This window comes from Epinephelus lanceolatus, chromosome 11 (genome assembly GCF_041903045.1).
Source record: "Epinephelus lanceolatus isolate andai-2023 chromosome 11, ASM4190304v1, whole genome shotgun sequence".
Lineage (NCBI taxonomy): Eukaryota > Metazoa > Chordata > Actinopteri > Perciformes > Serranidae > Epinephelus > Epinephelus lanceolatus.
In genome coordinates this window covers 40,430,340-40,454,270 of record NC_135744.1, presented here as the reverse complement: position 1 = coordinate 40,454,270, position 23,931 = coordinate 40,430,340, and the positions used below count along the sequence as shown (strand labels likewise).

At 41.9% G+C, this 23,931-nt stretch overlaps 1 protein-coding gene across 3 annotated transcripts in view; it reads right to left on the bottom strand.

Moving 5' to 3' along the window:
• sgcd (sarcoglycan, delta (dystrophin-associated glycoprotein)) overlaps positions 1 to 23,931 on the bottom strand; it is a 472,390-nt gene that overhangs the window by 32,389 nt on the left and 416,070 nt on the right. For all 3 annotated transcript variants that reach the window (XM_033634701.2, XM_078172632.1, XM_033634692.2), the window contains one exon: positions 6,669 to 6,741. In XM_033634701.2, coding sequence (XP_033490592.1) covers positions 6,669 to 6,741 — 73 coding nt within the window. The remainder of the gene's footprint in view (positions 1 to 6,668; positions 6,742 to 23,931) is intronic.

The following is a 23,931-nucleotide window of genomic DNA, read 5'->3' as shown; positions in this document are numbered from 1 at the left end:
CCTTTTTTCATCTTCTTTTCCCCATTTTCTGTCCTGTTATAAACAACTCTGTCTCTTTCTCTGTCTTTCTCTCCACTGTCACACTGTCTCTCTCTCTGCTCTGATTGACTGTCATCACATCTGACAGCACAGGCAGGAGAAAGATGATAAACAAGACGTTTACACCAAGGAGACATCCTCGGCTGGCCGTGCACAGCAACACACACACACACACACACGGACAGGATATGGTACACAACCGAGAGGAACGAGGGAAGATGCTGCCACACGCAGTCAGAGTTAAATTTGACTGATGCCTGTCAGGGAGCTGCTGTGACACCTGTCGGCCTTAAACTGATAGTCCATCTAAAATTGTGTCATTATCCAACTATCAGTCTGGGAAGGTGACTGTAATTTGTTCCCTTGTGGCAGACAGAAACTCTGGTCAGCATGGATTTTTGGCCACTTAGGAGCAGAAGAACTTAACATTTTGCTGCCACACACACAGTCCTGACATATCATCACCTTGTAAGGCGGTCAGACAGTTTGCCTTCTTACACAAATAAGAGACACTCCTTTTCAGGGTTTGGTGTCTACTAAATCCGAAGAAGAAGATCCATTTCACTGATACATTTCCCACTTTCTTCTCAAGCCAGTCTCTAACTGTGTCTGTGTGACATCTGGTGCTGTGCAGGTAGTATACAATGGGTTTATCAGAGCTTGACTGCTGAAACCAGCCGTCTGCTGCTGCTTGAAACAAGGTTGATAGAGTCCTGAGAGACAACCATGCTGTAAAAGCACAGTGAAAAAACAAAACAACAACAGAGGCGGCTCAGAAGCTCTGCGGAGTTGCAGAGGTGGCGATAACCATCTGTGGATTCATTACTACAGTATGTAACCACTTTTACACCACACATATTCATTTGATTACAGCTTTTGTTGTAGCTGATGGATGAAGCACACACTTTTTGACTACATGTGTTGTTATTTTGGTTGAACTATAATTGGTGAAGCTAGATATATGGTCTACTGAGCAATAATTTAGTGAAACAAACAAGACTGTCTTCCCAAGAAAAATGACAACAGATGTTTCAGCAAATGCCCGGCAACAAGATATACTGAACAAACATTTTAAATGCAACACTTTTGTTTTTGCTCACATTTTTCACTAGTTTATATTAAAGATCTTTTTCCACTTGATAGATATATTTTTTTCTCAAATTTTGGTCACAAATTTGTTACTAAGCACTTTAAATAATCCATCCACCCGACAGGTGTACTCAGGTGTGTCTTGGGCTGCAGGAATGTCCTCCACCACCTGTTGTCCATGAAATGAGTGCTCATTTTACTACCATGAACTGTGTCCAATGTTGTTCTCTTTAATTTGGCAGTACATCCAAGCAACCTCACAACTCCAAACCACATGTAACCATGACAGCTCAAGACCTCCACATCCAGCGTGTTCACATGCAAGATCATCTGAGAGCAGCCACCCAAACAGCTGATGCAATGATTGGTTTGCACAACCCAAAAACCGTCAAACCGTCAGAAACCATCTAAAGCAGTGGTTCCAAACTGGTCGAGCCATGAGGTCCAGATTTGTCCTTAGTCATCAGCTGAGGTCCACAAAGGTGAATACTTGCGTTTGGACATGTCTTTGAGATAGTTTTCTGACTCTGTTAAGCAGCTGTCCTGTCCATTAGTCACTCTACAGGATAAAAGCTCTGTGTTGGAAATTCATTGTACTTAAAAAATAAAGTGTTTTTTTTTTTTGTTTGTTTTTTACAAACGACAAGTTTGCGAGTCACTTGCAGTCCATTAAAAGAATAGTGCACCCAAAAATGAAAATTCAGTCATTATCTACTCACCCATATGCCGAGGGAGGCTCAGGTGAAGTTTTAGAGTCCTCACATCCCTTGCGGAGATCCCAGGGGAGAGGAGGTAGCAACACAACTCCACCTAATGGAAGCTCTCGTGTGTGCGCTTGCGCAAGACCATGAGACATGGACACCGCCTTCATGTGTGTTCACGTGCTTTCGCTGGTCTCGTGCGCAAGCACGTACATATGAACACGGTGCACAGAGAGGCAGTTAGAGCTACAGGCTACAATGAGGCTAAAAACAGAGCTCAAATGCCGTTTTTCCAAACAACTTTTTATGTCGGGGCTTCAGGACACTTGGATCACTACGGACGAGCAGTATGGAGATATTTTGTGGTTTCTATTATGTGTTCTTGGACGTTTGAATCTGGGGCGCCGTCAGCCTCCACTAAGTGGAGTTGTGTTGCTACCCACTCCCCCCTGGGATCTCCGCAAGTGTTGTGAGGACTCTAAAACTTCACCTGAACCTCCCCTTGGCATATGGGTGAGTAGATAATGGCTGAATTTTCATTTTTGGGTGCACTATCCCTTTAAGAATGGACCAGCAACCCACTTTTGGACCAGGACCCATCACTGATCTAGAGGAAGCTCATCTGCATGTGCACTGTCCTAACCTGACAGCAGTTCATCATTGTAACTGGCTTGTGTGGTTTTGAGGCCGGTTGGATGTACCGCCAAGTTCAGCGAAATGAACATTAAGTTCAAAGGCAATGGCTTTGGTGAACATTCCTGCAGTCATCATGCCAGTTAAACACCTTCATAGCTTGTGACATCTGCAGCATTAGGGTTAGCATGTTGTTGATCAAACTGCACATTTTAGAGTGGCCTTTAACTGTGAGCATCTGTACACCTGTGTTGTAATCATGATATGTCACACCTGTCATGTGGGTGGATCATCTTGGAAAATAAGAAGTGCTCACAAGCAAGAATTAAGAATAATAAAATTGTGACCAAAATTTGTGAGAAATGTGTCTATTGAGTGCATGAAAAAACACATTAGAGCTTCAACTTAAACCTGTGAAAAAGGGGAGCAAAAACAAAAGTGTGTGTTGAATTTTTGTTCAGTACATAATGTTTTCAAGTGACAAAGCCCTGGTGGTTATCAGAATCTTGACTCTTATCTGTCAGGAGCAAAGAAGGAAGTTGGTGCAACAAAATGTGAGACACTGACACCAGTCTGCTTCCTGTTTTCTACTAACAAAAGTCAACTTTGCTCACATCAAGAAAAACTGCATCAAACTACCTAATAAATGTCACCAGCTGTCCCTATGTATGATCAGTGTGTTCCAAATAGTCACTGTTTCACCAAAATATGTCTGAATAGACAGTTTCCTTTCAAGCTCTTCCTCCCTTCCCTCCCTTTGTCGAGTGCCTGTCTGAAAATGTCTCTATTTCCACTATCTATCTATTTTTTATCTATATCTTGCTCTGGTTTCTCTCCACTTCTCTTAAGTCAATCGCTTTCATCTTTTAATTCTCCTGTTCATTTCATTTTGTACAGGATATGCTGCTTTTGATTTGTGTTGATTACATTCAACATTTGAGTGTTGATTGGACGTGAGTAGGGACTGACAGAGGGGAAAAGGAAAATGGCGAGGGATGAGGCAGCTGTTGCCAAAGATGGACCCATTGATCTGAAGATTACTTAACACAGCACTGATTCTGGCTCCTACAGACAGACATTACTGGACAGGAGCGCTAATTGCCCATGGAAAAGTGCTCTCTCCACCTCTCCATGGATTTCTTCATTTAAATCCTGCCTCTTTACTGGGTTTTCACATTTTTTTTCTCCCCAGTCAACTGAAAGGTGGCGAGATCTTTTATACACTTGAGTAAGTTCAGGATGTATTGTGCCCTCGCGGTTATAACACATGCAAATACTGTGTAATTTACACAACTTTAAAAAAGCGCATTAAAAAAGTCAATGTTGAAATGAGCCCAAAGACCCTAAATGCTTGTATGCAAAATATTTGGACACAAAACAGATTCTTCTTCGGGCAAAATCATATAAAGAAAAGGGGCTGATAAATGCATATGATGAATCAAACTGGATTATAAAGCCATTAGTGAAGCACCAATGATTCATCAATTAGACAAGCATCATGAATTAAAACACTGGCAGAAAAATCAAAATATGGTGTTTCTGTGATTAATACTGGAATATTAGAATGCACTGCTTATGTTCAGCATTTGACAACTGTAAGTGTGTATGAATACTTTGTTGTTGTCAGTCAACAGATAAAAAACTGGACAGGCTAACTGAATAGGTATTGAGTTAGATGCTTGAAAGTTATGTCAGGAATAAGAGGTCGTACTGGTGATTTTGTTGTCTTGTGTTGTGCTTAAAGAACAGCAACAGTGCTGTCAGAGCTAATGATGTTAACCAGGGAGTAACCAGGCCATGGCACTATGCTTCTGCGAAGACGCTGTTCCGATAGGAGCAGCAACTGCTGTTTGAGCGTGGTGAGCTAGCCAGTAGGATACACACAGAGATGGGCAAAAATACATCAAAATGTATTTTGATGCAAAATACAAAATACCCCTCAAACAAAATAAAATACATGTATTTTGTATTTTCAAATACAGAAAATACTTTTTTTCTTTTTGTTTTTAGCAGCGACCCGCAGCTCTATAGGTCACTCTCAGTCAGTCCACAAAGCTTTTTGTGAATAACTCAAAAAGTCCTTTACCAAAAATGCTTAAAATGTGCACACTGCAACTAGAGACCATGAGTAACTATACCAGAAAGAATGCCCACGATTCGTCCATAGGTGGCGCTATACTAACCGATTCAAATCTTTTTGTGAATAACTCAAAAAGTTCTTGACCAAAAATGCTCAAAATTTGCATACTGCAACTAGAGACCACGAGTAACTATGCCAGAAAGAACAGCCATGATTCATCCATTAATGGCGTGATATTAGCATATTTGGTCGCAGAAAATTTGTGCTCGTCTTCTCACAATTTGGTGTAGCAGAGTATTCAGGTGTGGGCTATAGGATAAACACAAAGCTCTGGTGAACCCCACAAAAAGGCAGAACAGTCACAGAACTAACTAAGTGTAAGTAACTAACTAAGAAAGTATTTTGAGTATTTTAAATTCAAAATTACTCAACTCAAAAGTATTTTGTTACAACTTTTATTTGCTTTTTATCGGCCTTATCAAATACAAATTACAAAATACTCAAATGTAATTGAAATACGTATTTAAAACACAAGTAATAGAAATACTGCCCATCCCTGGATACACACATGCACTAACATGCATGAGTGGCCGTGCCAGCTTCCAACAACAAACCACAGATAAACTCAGATTACAGCACGTAGAGATGTAACATGATTCCATCTCTGCTCTGCACGCCATCACTCCACTTTATCTGTACATAGCAAACTGTGGTTTGCTGCTTAATAATGTTGCATTCAAGATGTTGCAAACAGATTTGTTTTTACTGCTGTCATTAAGTATTTTCATAATCTGAAAGGTAAAATGGTAAATGAACTGCAATTGTATCGCACTTTTCTAGTCTTCAGACCACTAAAGTGCTTTTACACTACATGTCTCATTCGCTCATTCACACACACTCACACAGTGGTGGCCGATGCTACCATGCAAGGTGCCACCTGCTACTCAGTAACCATTCACTTGCACTCATATGGAACAGCCATCAGGAGCAATTTGGGGTTCAGTATCTTGCCCAAGGATACTTGGACATGCAGGCTGGAGGAGTTGGGGACTGAACCACCGATCTTCAATCTGAACTATTACTGAAGGATGATTCTGTACCTGCTTTTTCCAGATGTTGGATTTTACAATTAATTTCCTCTGCTGTAATGATCAGAGATTGATTTAAGTGATTAATATTTTCTTGATTGACTAAACATTTGGTCTATAAAAACGCTATAAAAATGTTAAATTCCAAAAGCCTCAGTTAATGTCTTCAAACAGTTTTTGTTCAATTGATCCGATTAACAGTCCAAAAGCCAGAGTTATTAAGTTTATTATATATTAAATTATATTATTAGAAACCAGCAAACATTCACACTTGACAAGTTGAAACCTGAGACTCTTTGACAGTTTTTTAAATTACTTACATGATTAATTGATTATCAAACTGGTGGACTAATTGTTTCACCTTCACGCAGATCTTAATATTGGTGCGTTCGTTTTGTACTCAGAGGTCGGAAATTCCCAGTCCGAAGTTTAAACTTGAACGCACCCTGAGATCGGATTTCCAACTCAGAAACTCAGAGCAACCGCATCAACTTCGACTTACGAAGTCAAGATGGCTGCCAGTCACATACATAGTGAGGAAACACTCTGCTAAAGTACTGTTTATAGCAGTTTTATCTTATTTGTTTTACATTAGGTCAGCCTCATCTGCGGCGTTCATCAGTTGGAGTTCATGATGGTTTTGAAGCTGTCTATACTCCGAAAGTGCAAGGGCAACAAAGGCTTTCTTGCGGGCGTCCATGTTTTTTTTGTCCACCGTTGTCAACTAGAATGCAAAAACTGTTGTCAACTCGGGGGTGACGTCATTCCCACTTCCGACCTCTGAGTACAAAACGAACACAGCATATATAAATACTGTACAATGGAGAGTGGGGAAGACATTATTTGCATATAACTGAGACATATGGGTATGTTTGTGCCAAAGTGAGTCTGTGATGGCTCTGGTGCGTTTGTATATACAGTGTAGATGCAGGATAACTTCATTATCACAGTTAACATGTTATTTACACTCGTCTGTGTTTCTGCCTTATGTCTGTGTTCTGTATTTGTGCGCTATGGAAAAGACAGAAGATGACTCACCTCAGCTCTTTGAATGGCTCGGCTCTGACGTGTGGCGTCTCCACTGATTTGCTGAACACGGCCCCTTCGGCCCCTGAAATCACAGAACACAACATCAGACAGGAGGCCGCCGTCAATTGAAACCACAAACTCCTCCCGTCCGATCAATGGACATAATCTCTGAGACTCCGCCGATCTATATGGCTCCAGTCAGCACGCACAGCGGGCATCACCTCGCCTCGCCCCACTGATAACATGGACTCACACGCATTTGATAGGGAAGCACACTGATGGAATATAACGAGGGTATTTTTAGACTAAAAACCTAATTTCATCAGGAAGGAAAGAGAAGAATAGATTTAAAGCTGCTGCTTTGGCAGCTCGGAGCAACGCTGACAATTCAGGAAAAAAACATGAACTCAAAAATATGCTCTGTTTACTATGATAGGCTGGTCTTTTGCTGTTCAGCAGACTGGATTTCAATCTTTCATTTTTATTCATGACCTCCTGTGGGCAGTGAGGCGACTTTCAATAAGGGTTCACAATACAAAGCAACAGGATGGTGCTCTGTGAGAGGGTATAGTATGTGTATTCTTAAACTAACACTTGGTCCAGTGGGCCTATTCTTTATCTTATTTTTTACTTATTAATGTGTCTTGTGAATCTCATATACAACAATGGAGTCCTTCCGCCCCAGGATAAGCTAACTTTTTATGCTAACTACAAAGTCCAGTCAAGGTCAAGTTTATTTACACTGCTCTGAATTGCACACCTCACTTAGAAGGCTTCATAGTATTTACAGCACACAACATAGATGGACAGAGATGCAATATGTGTTGCACGTACAAAACAGACACAAGTAGCAGTGGTGGAGCTACAATGTACAGAGAGAGAACCCAAGAATTACCAAGCAGCCATGATACACAAAACTCTGAATACAGAAAAACATTATTGTAGTTTACAATAAACACACACAAAGCTATAGCAGAATGCACCAAAAAGGACTTAAAGTTCACGTTAAATGGAGGTTAGAGCGTCTTAAGCTTCTGTACTGTCTGTGTAGAAATCTCCTCTGAGCCCCTCTTGGTGTTTGACTTCAGGCCTGGCCACCCACTTTGAAGTCATGTTGATGTAGCGATGTGAAATATGATCCAGAGTTTTCACTGGTTTAGGTTTATTTTGAAAATTGACCGGATACTCTCGTCTTTTCTGCCCCTGACTTCCTGTTTCACTCATTTGGTCTGTGTAAACTGACGCGCCGTTCCGCCGTCACCGAGTCCTTTTTTTTTTTTTGTTTGTTTTAAACGTCCAGCCCATTGTGTGGCTTGACCGGACTGCATACTGTTCTCAGAGAGCAAGTTTAGGTCTCGTGGGGCTACCCTGAACTTCATGCTACTTCGTCCTTCCCTAGTCTCCTACACTGGTTGCCTATTGGCTTACAAAGTAAATAGTAGGGCTGACCCAAAAAATTCGAAGCTTCGTTCAATGGCACGGGATTCGATTGTGAAAAAAAAAATCGAATATTAGGTCTTTTTTTTTCCTCCCGTTTTTTTGGGGGACCTTGAATGCAACACTAACCCCATTAGGCAGAGTAAAGAAGTCATCTGGTCTGATTAAAAAAGTTTCACAGTAAATCAGAGAACAGGGATATTATTATTGTCACGGGTTATTTGAAATGGACAAAGGTATTCTTTACTGGTGAGTTAAGGGAAAATAGCTATCATGTAATTAAAAAAGAAAACATCTCTGACAAGGAAATAGAAAGCCCAACGTGCAATGAATGGAGACCTATTATCCATCCTTGAACACAGACGACTAAATTCTTTCAACAATGTGACTCAAAATAATGAAAAAATAGATTTTACTGATGTAAAATAATATGTTGATGGTGACATTTTCCACCGGTCTGCTGCGCTCTGAGTCTGGTGTCAGTGACACATGCTGCTCTGAGTCGCGCATCTGTCTGCTTGCGCTGCAGTGCGCGCCGAGGGTTTTTTTTAGTGTTAAATCAAAAGTTAAACACTACTTATCAGCAACCAGAAGTGTATTTTTGTTTGTGAATATTTTTATCTTAATTCTAGGGTTGCAAGAAACTACCTTTTCGCCATAATTTTTAAGTTATTAACTTTTTTGGACTTTTTTTTTTTGCCGGTCGTCAAAGGCTTCGGTTTTGCATTTCTGGTCGGAATTCTACCAAGGTAAGCAAATTGCTGAAAAATTTACATTTAACTGTGTTATAAAACCATGTGCCCTGCCTGAATAACTAAAACACACTTATGATGAAAAAAACTTTTTGTTAGATGAGTTTGCTGAATTTCTTCACGAAAAAAAAACGAGGCAAGAAGGAGAGAGTAGTTCTAATAGGCGTCCTACTACACAAGAACATGATGAGGTAGGCTAATGTAATGCACTTGTCTATTATCTATTATCTATTTCTGTATGAAACTGCATAAAAATAGGATTTCGCCACGTGAATTTTCAAAATTTTCTTGGGGGAGAACCAATCTGAAATCTTTCTGTTTGTCACAACAGGACATACTACTGGATTTTTTAAGCAGATGATCGGGTCCATGTCATTGGTTCGACATCCCATTAGTCCAACGGTCCGCGGTGCTGAACGGCTCCCGGCGGGCATATTTCTGCCTTGATGGTGCGCCGCGACCGGCTCTGGGTCAGCTGGGAAAGGCTTGAGGCGAAGCAGGCTCACGGCTTATGTGTTTGTCACTTTCTTTTTCATTTTAACCCACACCATGATCTTTTCCTGACCCTAACCAAGTGGTTTTTGTGCCTAAACCTAACCAGACCTTAACCACAGGGCATCATGATGATTTCGGAACAACGGGACTTCGGAACAATGGGTTTAATATGGGATGTCGGACCAATAGGCAGTTCCCCAGATGATCAATACTACCATCCGATTGATTAACTCGACCTTGATCTGCACCGTTAAACAAATATTGAGCATTTATGGACGTATGTGGGGCTTAGGCCTATGGATATGAATATGTAAACGTACACTAATTTCTTCTGTTTGCCACATGTGCATATTAACTCTTTTAGGGTAAAAAAAAAACGTGCTGCCGTGTCCACGTATGTTCATGACCACGCACGCACAAGCACATATTACGTCACAAGGTAAAATCTCACTCTGGCCCTGGTGGACAGGCTAAGAGTTTAGTGTGATACAGAGCAACAGAGGAGTCAGCTGCTGAACGGACTATTGGTGGCACACACGCCTCCTTCGCCATTAGATCAAGAGTAGGATGAGGGAGAGATGAATGAATTAGACCGTCACCTCAATGGTTTGGAAATGAAAACAAAGGTTTTGCCCACTGATATCCAAACGCACATCTCTTTCTGCCTCTCTCCATATTGCCCTGTTAGCTAGTAGCTAGCACAACCCACAAATGGTGAAGTGCAGTTATATGACCAGTGTGGCTAGCTAGTCATGGAAAGTCTCATTTGATTGATTTAACTTTTGTAAATGTCATCAAACATTTGAAACTGTAATACCTCGTTATATAGAAAGAGAAAAGACATGACTTGTGGTGTATAAATACCTTCATCATGATGTTTGACATATTTGGCATATAACAAGAGATAATCAGTTAACACAGGGATGCTATTCAAACTTGGAAAATGTATTTTTCATTTTATAAGGACTTCACAGTTCATCAGGAGCATCACACACTGGCAGCATCTCAGTGAACATTTATGCATCCAGATACAACACTGTCCTATCAATGCTGAAGAAAAACAGCAATCAGAATTCCTTCTTCAATTCTCAGATCTCTGCTTCTGTATCCTGACAACTTCCTCTGTTTATACAGCTCAGCCAGTGACATGAGTCAAATGACACGCTGCACTGTGACATGCTGCAACATCATGCAGTTGGTGTGTGTTGCACTTTAAACATGAACACATTTGCAGCAAGAAATAGTCTAAAATTCAGCAAACTGTTGGTGTGTATGAAGTGAAGACTCTGGTCTGGTGTGCTAAATATTTGCTGCTACATATTGCCATGCATCCTGGCATGTTAAGACGCTTATGTGAGCATTGATCTCTGACGAAAAGAGGGTGCAACTTACAAGCTACAAACGTCCAAACGGCAGAAAGAGATGGTCTCAAAATAAATATTTCAAATCCTCAGCTCATAAATAAGCTGAAGTATGACGTACATTCCATTGCTTGTTTGTGATGATGTAAAAAAAATAAATAAATAAAAAATCAACAACAAACCCCTAATACTCTGCTGGCCCTCACCCCGAGGCTCTGATTGACTGTAGTGCAAATACAGCAGCTCAGCTTGAGTAAACCGAGGCATTCAGGTACATCAAATCAACAAAGCATCAGGTGCAGATCAATGGCCATGACTAAATGTGTTTCAAAGCGTTCTTGGCACTGCTGGGAATCTAAACACCTCTCACTCTGAGACACACTTCTCAGTTTTCACTTGTAAGTTAGATGGAAAAGAGGAAGTTTAAACCTCGTCAAATGCGATATTTGTTGGCATTTAGCCCCATGATGAAGTGTGTGTGTGTGTGTGTGTGCAGGTGAGAACCCAGTGTCAACACATTAAAGCTCTGACGTTCTGCGATATGGGACTGTCAAACCGCCCCACGTACAGCAGAGGAACAAATAGATATTCCAGTGACAGTGGAGTTTGATTGTTGAGCCTTCCATGTTGTTCGGGAAAATTCAGCGAGCGAAAATCCATATTTGATGACTGAATACTGCAGTAATAGAGTTTTAAATGGATGTGAAGCGTTAATATCTCTATATATTCCAGGTTCAAGCTTGTTAACGTGTTTAATGAAGTTCAAATTGCCTGCCACCCTGAGAACAACTTAATAATGTTTAGTTAGGATATTTATTTTTCAGCTGGTTAGGGTTTCATTTGACACACTGCAGTATTCTTTTGTGTTATTTTGAAAACACTCCTGACACTAAGGTGCAAGAAGACTGAAAATAAATAAATAAATAGAAATAAAAAAGTTCTGCATAATGCTCTAAACATTTAAAGATACTTCACTGCGTCAAAAGTGTGATAGGCAATGTCACAGTGATGTCAAAGTACACATGGGATATGCACGTCAGAGTTCCAAAGTCAAAATAAATCCCTCATTATTTCAGTGACTCAACAAAGTCTCATGTTGTCACACTGATGGATGTTTCCCAGGTCGTAAAGACAACTGAGCCAATCAGAGTGTTCCAGATGTCAGGTGAGATCCTTTGTGTTTACGGCCCCAGAAGTCATATAAGAAAATAAATATTGCCCAAACATTGGGGAACATTGTGGACGCCGTCACAAAGTGCAGCAAGACTTTTTTACATTTGTCATTTTAATAGTGCAACCACACCTATAATGAACAACCGTGTCTTATTTCTTATTTGAGGCATTTATGTTGAAGCCACCTGGATGGATTTAGTTGTGGCAGGACAAGTTTGACAAGTTTGAGTATTTTTTTTTTTTTTTCAGTTAAACAGGCATTTAATGGTTGACTTTCCCTGATGTCTGGAGATATTTACAACACTTTCGTTCCCCCGGGGAGCGCTTCATAACGCAGCTCAACCTGTCAAAAAGTCAGGGAAATAAAATATCTTTATGCAAAGTGGAGCTACGGCTCGCCCATGTGGGATAGATAACTCTAGTCTTAATGACGGCCACAGGTGGAGACACTTCTGTTCTCCTCTGTTTTGTTTTTCTTTCACCCAAGTAGAACTCTTATTAAAATGTTGTTGAAATATTTAAAGTTTTATACTGTCTGTAAATACAAATCATTCATTTCTCATTTTTACAGTTACAACTCAACTCCTGAAACCTGACTCATGGGACACATAATGGGACATCAGGTGCATTATCATGGACTTCTTCTTCTTCCTATCTTACACTGCTTAAACACCAGAGCTGATACCGTACTGTGTCCTCAGTATTGCATATGTTTATTCCCTCTGCCTCCCTGTCTGCTGCATTTGACTGCTTCCCCACGATGAGAGCTGGCAGCAGCTCTGAGGATGAACTCATATGATGACTCATATTCAGCTAGTGCAAACCCCCAGCACCAGGTGTCACAGTGGGTTGGTCAGCACATTCTTAGTCCAACCTCATCACATATTGACATTTGGTCATGGACTTTCCATGTCCACATATGACGTGCAAGGTAACCCGGGCAAGTTGGTTGCTGACGTTCTGGGGTGCCGTGTCAAGTTCTGTCTGTTACAGGCGTTGTCAGTTTTCAAAAGACACTTCTGTTTTCACAGGAAATGTTTGAATACAGTCTCTTTCAAAATAAATGCACTACACCTGTACAACAATGCAAATTGACATTGTTTTTCCTTCAACAACAAATGCACGTGGTTAAGTTTTACACTTGCATGTGTTTGGATTTAGGAAAAAAGAACAGAGTCTGACTCTACAGTCTTACAGGAGGTGAACACTGGCCTCCAGGGTGAAAGTCAGAGTTTGCTGGACCCATCCACCACCCCTCCCACTCACCCTACTCAGACTTTCGCTGTCTTAACTTTCATTGTTTTTCTGCTTCGTTTCTTCCTGACCCCGCTGAGTGCTGTTAAACAATAATGGCTACTGGCCATTGTAAATGGACTGCTTTTTCCATTGGTGTCTGACGCAGGAAATCCCTGACCAAGCAGTGGTTTTTGACAACTTCGGAGTGAGACCATGTTGGGGTGGTAGCTAACAGCAGTGCTGTGGCCTCTAAACCAGGGTCCGTCTCCTGAGATGCAACCATTTATCCTCGCGGCGAGGTGGTCTGTAGCAGCGAGGAGTCAGGCGGAGGACACACAGTGATTGGAGGCTCTCGCTAAGGTTAGCTACATAAACATGAACTTGAAGCCGCAGCGTTGAGCCTTTGGCAGAAGGCTAAACTACTAGCAACAATTTCTCTTTATCTCTAAAACACTTTGCTGATATTGACACGTGTTTTATATAATTTATTATCAGTCTCTCTTTTTAATAACTCTGTCTGCCTTTTTTGGGTTGATTTGCAGTGTAGGGAGCTGTTGCCAAAGCTGAAATCGCAACTTTGTCCTCACGATTCTCCGCCACTGAATCAGGCTTTCATCACCTGAAGGGACGTGCACACACATCTGCATTTGTAAAGCAACCAATAGGGGTGCCCTCTGTCTGAAATTATCTGTAACTGGCCGAAATCTACCGTCATGGGCTGGATTTTTTAAAGCTTGAAATTAAAGCCAAAAGGAGATGGTGAAGTCTAGTTTGCCCTCAGACCACTTGCCTTATAATATGCTCAGAGTTTATTATAGGATTAGATATTATGGATATTATGGAAGCCATTATGGGATGACACCAAATAAAACTGACTACCCCACCTTTAACCTGATTTAAGCTAAATCCTGAAGCATTTAATGAAATCAAATCCAGTTTTTGGCATTGTCTGTATTATATAAATTCTGGATGTGCACCCAATTGTTATCTTAGACTTTTATATTTTGCACTCTTTCCACTTTCTATTGCGAATGCTGCACAGCAGTATCCTTCGGGATGAATAAAGTTTCATCTTATCTGATCTTTTATTTTTTTTTCTGAATCAGAATTTTAAAGATTCTTTCTCAGGTTTTCTTACAAGCGAATTATAACTGAGCACTTACAAAAGAAAAGAAAAGAAGTTAGAAAAAAGCCCTAGTAGCTCATGAAAGCTCTGGTGACATTTAAATACCTGTTCAGTCAGTTAGAGCCAGAGTACAGAGAGGAGGATGTAAAGTGAAGTGGAAGCCTCGGTGCGTGTCACTGCCTCTTTCCTGCAGTAAAGTGAGTGAAGATAAAACAGAAGCCTCACATTAGAAATCCCAGCTCTCTGTCGGAATAAAAAGAACAAAAATCTCTTTACTTTGCTTCTGGCTGTCACTCTGCCTTAAATCGCTAGTTTAAAGGATAAAACCAGTGTCATTTTATTTTATTCATACCACCATTTTTATCACCCATATAGAAAGTTCAAACACACTGATGTGTTCACCAGTCAGTCAGGCAGTGTGTAGACAATTTTTATATTTCATCATTAATGATAAAAATAATATTCCTCCACACACAATAACAACAGTCTCCTGGATAATTTAGAAATATAAAGGGTTATTTCAGGGCCACCAGTGATAAACGGTTCAGATTTATTTCTGAGCGTTGTGTTTTTATCTGTAGTTTAGTATGCAGGATAGTATTCATGAATCTCAGCAGCTATTTCTGTGGAAAAGATACCTCACAGAGCTGCACCATGCAAAACTCTGGCATATTAAGAGCTCTTTTTGATTGTAATCAGGAACAAAACACGGCACTGTTTTGACAAATTGATCCAAAATCGATCCGAATTTCATAAGGGAAGTGATTCAGTTTGCTGACATTAGTGCAACAAAGCTTAACGTCTAATTCCACTCAGCTTTGAAGTCCTTAAGATTTTCACAAAGTCAGATTAAGTGTTGAAACAATTTATCCCAGCATTTTTCAGCAATACCTGCTTAATGCATTGATGTCTCATAATTACCTCTGTATAGGGTAGTTTTCATTGTTTCTGTTGGAGCTCACAAAAAGTGATGCATGCATGTTCTGTAGTGCCACTATTCATCCTTTCATCTTATTGATATCCACCTCATAGGTAACTAATGGCTCTCATGGTTATCACTGACAGTTAGTAGTGATGGGCAAAGCAGTTCTTTAGATGTTACTGAATCACTAGAATCAGATCATTAAAAAGATTCGTTCACCGAATCTTTTAGTGCTTGGTGGGAGAAGCCCTGACTGTGTACTCCGTAGTCCGACTCAGTCCCTCTCCGTTGCTGCTGCTGCGTCTGCCCTGCACTGGTGAGTCTCATTACTGGCCAGCCTAACATTTTAAGTTTGTTTATCTGGAAACTAAGTCACTGGGGAGGTGTGTGATTGTGTTCATGTGGCTTGACTCCTGGCTACATTAGCCGTTAGCTTGGAGAAAACAGTCCCTATGAAAGTGTATCGCTGAGAAGAAATGATCTGAATCACTCAGGGATCAAGGTTACGTCATTCACTGAGTGATTCGTCACGTGGTAGGCAGTCCCTCTCTGCACCCTGGCTGCCTTGCGACTCACAAGTGATTCATCGTTCGCACAGACCGAATCGGCAGTTCCACTCCCGGCCTGCACGCTAGCTGCTGAGCTCAACTGAACTGAGAAATGAACGAATCAGTTTCGGAAGTGATTCAGTTCAGTACGTTCACTCAACAGATTTGTTCTTTTGAAAGATTCGTTCGCGAACGACACAACACTAACAGTTAGTGTAATACCTGAAATAAACTATTACTTGTTTTCATTTTTCATTTATCCACACTGATCTACACTGCTCCACTTCCCCCGGTGCGACAACAGATAAAATATCCCCTGACGATTGCTGTGTGTTGTCGTGTCATCATATGCTACATTATAGAAGTGTGCCAGTGATCGGCACATCTGGATCATGCTGTGCAGTATATTTCTTTTTTTTTTTCTTTTTTCCTTAAGATATTTTTTTGGGCATTTTTGCCTTTAATGCACAGGACAGGTAAGTATGAAAGGGGGGGAAGAGAGGGGATGACATGCAGCAAAGGGCCACAAGCTGGATTTGAACCCCGGTCGCTGTGGCAACAGCCTTGTACATGGGGCGCCTGCTCTACCACTAAACCACCAACGCCCCTGCAGTGTATTTCTATTAATACACCTGCAATGTCTACAACGTATCCCATTCTGCATTCGTGCCCTAAGGCTGTTTGAAAGTAGCGGGGATACGGAGCTGGCCCCAGGTTTGTTTTTTCCTCATCTTGATGATCTGCACATCTGGCCTGAGTGATGTCAGCACATATTGGATGTGTTTTCATTCATATCCCCAACACTTGCAAAGCAATGCTGGCACACAGTCCTGACTCTCTCCAGTGCTGTTGTAGCTCTGGTGTATTAATTTGGACTCGTCATCATGACTAAATCACACGCCATTCTGTTTGTTGTGCTAACCTTGATATTGTTTACTGTGTTTCATATCATAGAGCAACAAATATTTATCCATATCTCATAATTATTAGACTTTGATTCTCTGCCTGTCCCTCCCTGTGTCCAAGGCTATTCATTTATTTCAAAGGTCTCATTGTTCTGTATCATCCGGCTATTATTAATACAAGCAGGGAATTTTAATACAAAGGTGTAACCACTGTATGTGAATGCATGAATGGGTCAGACCTGTGCAGGACTGGATTTGAAATGAACTGTAATAAAGTGGAGCCTCTGTGCTTTGGTTACCTGCTGTGAAACAACATGACCCTCATCCATTTACAAGGTACATTAGTTCTTCTGAGGTCATTTTGCTGAAAGTAATGCAAAAGTAGTGTAATGAGTAACCTATTACTCTACACAGAGAGTAATACTGTGAAGAAACACATTACTTTCCAATCAAGGTAACTAGTAATATGTAATGTATTACGTTTCGAGAGTAACTTGGCCAACACTGCTGACAGTGATCTGTCTAAAAAAAAAATCTACAAAACGAGACCTGGTGATTTTTTTCTTTTTAAAGATATTTTTTGGGGCATTATAGCCTTTAATTGATAGGACAGACAAGCATGAAGGGAGGAGAGAAAGAGAGAGAGAGAGGGGATGACATGCAGCAAAGGGCCACAGACTGGATTTGAACCCAGGTTGCTGCGGCAACAGCCTTGTACATGGGGCGCGTGCTCTAACCACTAAGCCACCGACGCCCTTGTGATTTCTTTTTTGTGTCAGAGGATGATTTTTAATTTCTGCATGATAGGAACTGAATAAAAAGGCTCAGCCACAGTGAGCTGTTTTATAAAGAGCTGCAGGCCGCAGGCTGCAAAACTCCTCATCAAGGCACACTTCTGTGTGAAAACAACATGAGGCTTCACAGTAACAAACACCTGTTGCTCTTATTCTGTTGTACTTCTGACAGATTTGTGCCCACAGAACTTGGGACACTTGCTGTTACAATCAGTAACTACAAGTGAGTCATCCAGGACCGGAAACCGGAGCTGTGCTTCAAGGCTGTTGGATGTGTTTCATGTGCTCTCTGGGACTTGTAGTTGACCTGACTTCTTTGTATAAACTCTCATACATTTGACTTAATCTTTCAATGCACAAACATTATTTTCATTATGTTTTTCTGCTGATATTACAGATACTTCTGTGTCTATACATGAGTTGGAAATACTTGGCCAGTCATCTGTTGCTGAACAAAACTAATCAGACATGTACAGCCAAAACTGACCTGACCATCTGATGTAACCCAGCCTTCCTCTGCACTCTATTTGAAAATGTGAGCTGCATTTACCTCATTTCTGTTGAAGAGGATTTGTTGTGCTAAGAGCTACATATAGACTGTGGGGTTTGTAGAGCTAGGCTGATGAGTCACTGGACAGATATATCAGCCAATTATAACTTACTGCATATGCGATCTGTGTCTGTTTATATCATCTGAGAAGTGACCAAAAAGTGCAGTAGAGAAACTCCAAAGATCAGTTTGTGAGCATTAAGAAACAGTGACTTGCAGGGGGGTGACAGTAGGGGGAAAAGTGGGACTGATTACCAAGGGCCCCAGTGGGAAGGGACCACTTGAAAAGCCTGGAATGAAAAGATTGATTTTGTTTGTTCTTTTCCATTTCTAAGTAATTAGTATCACAACTTAACTAAAATTGGTTGAATAAATCTGTTGCAAGAGCCTGGTCTCACTCCAAGTCGTTGAAATCCAGCGCTTAGGCAGCATCAGGAACCAACAAAAAAAGGCGTCCAACATCGGCATGATACACAGCCAGTTGCTGTTATAGTTTAAGTTCTAGTTTTGCAGACCAGGCGAGGCGGAGGCGCAGCGCACCTGCACTTCGCCAACTGGGTGTGGCCAGGCAGATTTTGTAAGTTTGGCACAACGTGCGCGCTGGCGCAGCTACTCCTCTTTCCCACCTCCGTCCCTCCTACATGTGCAAGTCGGAAAGAGGGAGGAGAGAAGGTGTGGAGTGGGTTTTACACACATCACACCAATCAAATGAGCCCCTCTCCTCGCCCTTAAATGCGCCGCACGAAGGTGTAATGAGAGTTTACTCAATTCACCATGGCAGAAGAGAGCAGCAGCATCAGACGGCCAAACTTCTCCCAGAAGTTTTGGTTTTGGTCCGGGAGGTCCAAGCTCACAGTGTCCGAATATACGGAACTGCGAGCAGACCTCCACGGGCTGATGATGCAAAGGTAGCCTGGGAGGAGGTCACCACAATTGTAAATCAATGTTGCGTTTCTCTTGTGCGCGCGCTCTCTTTCTCTCTCGCAGTCTCACTCTGTTTCTTTTCTTTTGACTTTTCTAAGATGACAGCTGCTGAATATATACTCCCTATCTGATGCTGTGGCTGTTTGTGGTTGGCTGAGAGGGATGTGAACTCATTAGTTTGCAGCTGTGTTAATCAAATCAGGTTGGGTTTCCATTACGCGTGCCAAACGTGCCAAACGGTGCCAATCCCCTTTGATCTGACATCAGATGTGACGGGACAGTCAATATAGAGATACATTTATGTGCTGATTGCAGATAGTTGCATTGAATAGTGGTTTTGTGGGTATTTATTGCATCGTTAATGTGCCTGACATTCTGGAAACCTGCCTGTGAGGTTTTGGTGACGTGTGCGCACTGTCCGCCGGTCAGCCAAACTTCCACTACACCGGCTGCGCTGACAGTAAACCTGGTTTCAGCTGGCGAGCTTTTAGCGCACCTTCGGCAAAGCCTTTTGTCACTGCGCAAAACTGGATCTGTTGACACCTCCCCCTGCTGCGCACACCCATCTCAGCGCACCTCGGTTTGCCAAACTACCAAACTGAGCGCACCTCGGATTACTTAACCACCAGTGATTGTAACAATTCTGTTACAAGAAGATATTTGTTTTCAAATATCGCTATCAGGATCCAGTATCGGTCAGGCTCTATTTGTGTGTTAGACATTGATGAAGAGTCTGAAGGCAAGACATTTACTCTCATTAAATGTCACAGATTATTGACATTGTGACACTGCAGATGTTTATATTTTTGCTCTGCTGTCTTTATTTGTATTCAGCAGACTGTGACGACTCCATTCATGTGCACCTCTGTGAATAAAACTTGATCTATCTGATTTTCTGATCACAAGCTCCACATGAATACTGAGCAGACAGCAGCGATACGTCACAGCTCTGACATGTTCATGGACCAGAGTGTGAGTGTGTGTGTGTGTGTGTGTGTGTGTGTGTGTGTGTGTGTGCGTGTGTGTGTGTGTTGGGGTGTGGGTCGGGTGAAAAAATAAATGATGCTATTAAAGATTAATGTGTCTGCGTGAGCAGCTGTGTGCCCGTGTGTATCCGTGTATATGTGGAAGTGTGTGTATCAGTATGTGTGTGTGTCTGTGAGGTAGCAGTCAGACCAGATATCAGCCTTGGCCTGGAGTATCTCAGAGGTGATGAAATACAGAGACAAGGCACAGAAGAAACTCCCTCCAGGAATAATTTCAGTGATTGGTGATGGTCGGGACTATACATGAGCAACAATAACCCAAAACCAAAGTCCTGCATTTATATTCTGCATTGTTTTGCTCACATCTTCACATCTTTTCTGTCTACAAGGATGATAGCGGGTGGCTGGTAGAAATAAAAGAGGTGAGATACTATTGCACGGAGGTAGTAGTCTGACATAGAAAATGTCATTTATACATGTCCTGCATTAGTAAAAGCCAAGGTGAGAATGAAACAAGCAATAAGTTGCAAGAGCTGCAACCATGTACATGCATACGTCCACACATTCAAGCATTCACACACACAGGCTCACAATCATTTGTCACTGTAATCCAAAAATGCCTTCCTATGACAACCAATTCATAAGTCATGAAAGCCTTCTGCGTCTGAAAACGACGTACAGGGCACCCTTCAGCATATCTTGTGTTGGGTTAAAATAAGTATGTTTGCTAAGTGAGGGTAGGATGGAGCGGGAGATTGACAGGCGGATTGGGGCGGCGTCAGCAGTGATGCAGGCGCTTAACCAGTCCGTTGTGGTGAAGAGGGAGCTTAGCCCAAAAGTGAAGCTCTCGATTTACCGGTTGATCTATGTTCCAACCCTCACCTATGGTCACGAGCTCTGGGTAGTTACCGAAAGAACGAGATCGCGAGTACAAGCGGCCGAAATGAGTTTCCTCCGCAGGGTGGCTGGGCTCAGCCTTAGAGATAGGGTGAGGAGCTCGGACATCCGGGAGGGACTCGGAGTAGAGCCAGTTGAGGTGGTTCGGGCATCTGGTAAGGATGCCTTCCAGACGCCTCCCTTGGGAGGTGTTTCGGGGATGTCCAACCGGGAGGAGACCTTGGGGCCACCCCAGGACACACTGCAGGGACTACATCGCCCAGCTGGCCTGGGAATGCATCGGGGTTCCCTCAGAAGAGCTGACAGAAGTGGCTGAGGAGAGGACTGTCTGGGCTTCTTTGTTGAGGCTGCTGCCCCCGCAGCCCGGACACGGATAAGCGGAGGACGACGAGTGCGAGTACAAGACGAGTATGAGTATGTTTGCTAAGTAACGTATCGTGACATAATCAGAGTGACATCGGTGTGAGACAACTGTACGTGAATTTGGGTGCTTTCACACTTGGTCCTTTTCAGCCCCCTAAGTGGACTCAGAGCTGTGACTCTGAATTTTTCTGCGCAAATGTGAACACACACAAGAGAAATCAGACCCCTCAAATCCCATTTCTCTTGGTCCACTGTTTGGTCCACTTTAAGAGGACTGAGTTCGGTTCATTTAAAAAGGACCAACATAATCTTACGTTAAAAGTAGGGTGACTTATGGTTTCACACGGGACATGATCTATGGTCTCTTAGGTGACCACCACCTGACCCATCCACCTCCCCTCCCTCCCATCCTATATGGGCTGTCTTGCTCTATATACTATGTCAGTTGCTTTTAGCGACAAGTATTGCTGTGGATGGGTTTACATCGGAGTTAGCTGAAGGCCCGGTGCGTCTCATAACGATGCTAAAGGGTGCCTTTGGCGTCAATAACATGTGTTGTGGAGAAGGTGGACCCAAACACAGGAGACAGCAGACAACAGGAGCTCAAAAAGTTCACTCTTTATTCCAGGGAGCAGCACCTGAATATCACACAACCAAATCAAGGATCCAACAGAGACTGAACTGAAAACCAGGACTTAAATACAATAGTCTGACGAGGGGATGAAGTACAGGTGGAGAAAAAGGGTGGAGAAGCTCAGGTGAGGGGAATAAAGTGATAAGACAGAGGAACAATGAGGCTATCACAGGGCAGGTGTGTAGCTGTGTAAATGAGGGAAAGGCACTAACTGGGGGAGCAGGAAGAGGTGAGTGAAACTAATCAGGGTGGGGCTGACGAAGGCTAAGGCGGGAAAACACAAAGATGGGAAATAAAAGCAGACATGACACGTAAAGAGTGAATCTACCAAATAAAACAGGAAACAGTTTAAATATTAATGAACATGGAACAAGGAAGACTGCGAACAGAAAAACCCAACAAACAAAATCCTAGAGATAAAACTACAAACCAGGAAATGGGAAAGTCTTGGGCAAAACGGTGTGTGCGCGTTTCTATCTCTGTGTGCTTTTTCTACACATTAATCTGTTTAAAAATGATGCACCTTTTTGTCATTAAAGGCCACCCCCTTCCTCACTTTTGCCAGTTGGCACTAACAGCTGTTGTTTAGCTCAACATGACCAATCTTTCCGCACAGTCTTGTGCACGTCTGTCAGTCCCTTTGGAAGTTTGCACCTCTTTGTTATAGGTCACTCTCACTGCCCTCTTGAGCCATTTGAAATGAACACAAACACACATCTTAACACACACACACTTGACCGTCATGCCAAATTTCAGCCTCCTAGGGCAACACCTGGGGCTACCAGCTGACTAATAATGTCCAATTTTGCGTGCCAGCCTTTGGGAACTATCCCTGTCATTATAACCTGACAAGTCTCACTATTACAACTCTCTTTATGTGATTGAAGCATTGGTATTGCTGATTTAACTTTTATGTACGTGTTAGTTACAGGGGAATTGGATTTATTAAGGGCTCCCTCAAACAGTGGAGCCTTTTCCAGCAACTTTACATCCATTTGCTATAAATGGTTAATTCTGAACATTATAATGTGAGCAGAAGATTGATATTTTTATCAGTGGATTTTGCCTGCATGGCCTGATTTCTAGTTATACCACGTATTCCATCACCGCTCAGCTTAAACACTGCAACCATCGACTGAAAAGAAACTCAAAGAAGACTCTGCAAATCCGTCCTAGATCCCTTTCAAATGATAGAAGTGTGTTTTATCCCTTGGTGAAAATATACAGCTGCTGTTGATCAGATGGTGATAAAAGTTGGAAATTAAATCTACAGGCACAGTTTGGATTCAGTCCGCCTTGACTTCATGGTATTGTGCAACACCGACTTTATTTAACTTTACAGTGTTTTGCTGCATTTAATGCAGTCGGACAGAAGCAGGTACACAGACACACATACTTGGTTAGATTATGCATGAATATTAATGTCACATTCCTCTCTGACACATTTGAGCTGGATTAGCATGTGCAGTCACACTGCTCATTGTAACCCACTTACTGTATTTTTTAAATGCATGGGTATAATAAAAACAAGAAGCGCTAATAGACAAAGTCCTGCTGGATGTACTTAACCACCAGTGACATGCGCAGCTCTAAATTAAATCCTATTTAATCCACAGATGTAAATGATGACTGTTCAGCATGATCAGAACCACATGGGACTTGTAGCATTTCAGTAGTCGACAGCTGGACAAAAATACTGCAGGCAGAAGCTCGACGAATCTGTGATGCTGCTCGCATGTCTAACCGTGAAATTATGAGCACTGACTGGACGTCTGACTGCATGAAACCCACTCTCATCCTGTCAGAGAAAACCTCGCTCTCAAGCTGTTAGATAAAGCCGATTTGTGATGTTCAGTGTGTTCCGTAGTGATTTGTGATGAAGTGTTGTAATTTACTATCACTTTCCCTCAATCTGCCTCAACCACCTCTACTGCAACTGATGATTGCCTACATTTTCCAGAATGACTTTGAGACATCTGAGAAAAGTTGAAAATAAAGTAGCGAGTGATTTGAAGGCAGGTTTATTTTGGCCAGTTTTTGAAATAACAATAAAGTAAAACATGTTATTTTAATGGTTGGTGCATCTTCACACCTGAACACGTTAAAGTCCAGATAAATGCCCTCTGTTCTGACACCACATTTAAACCCTAACTGTTGAAAATTGATGAA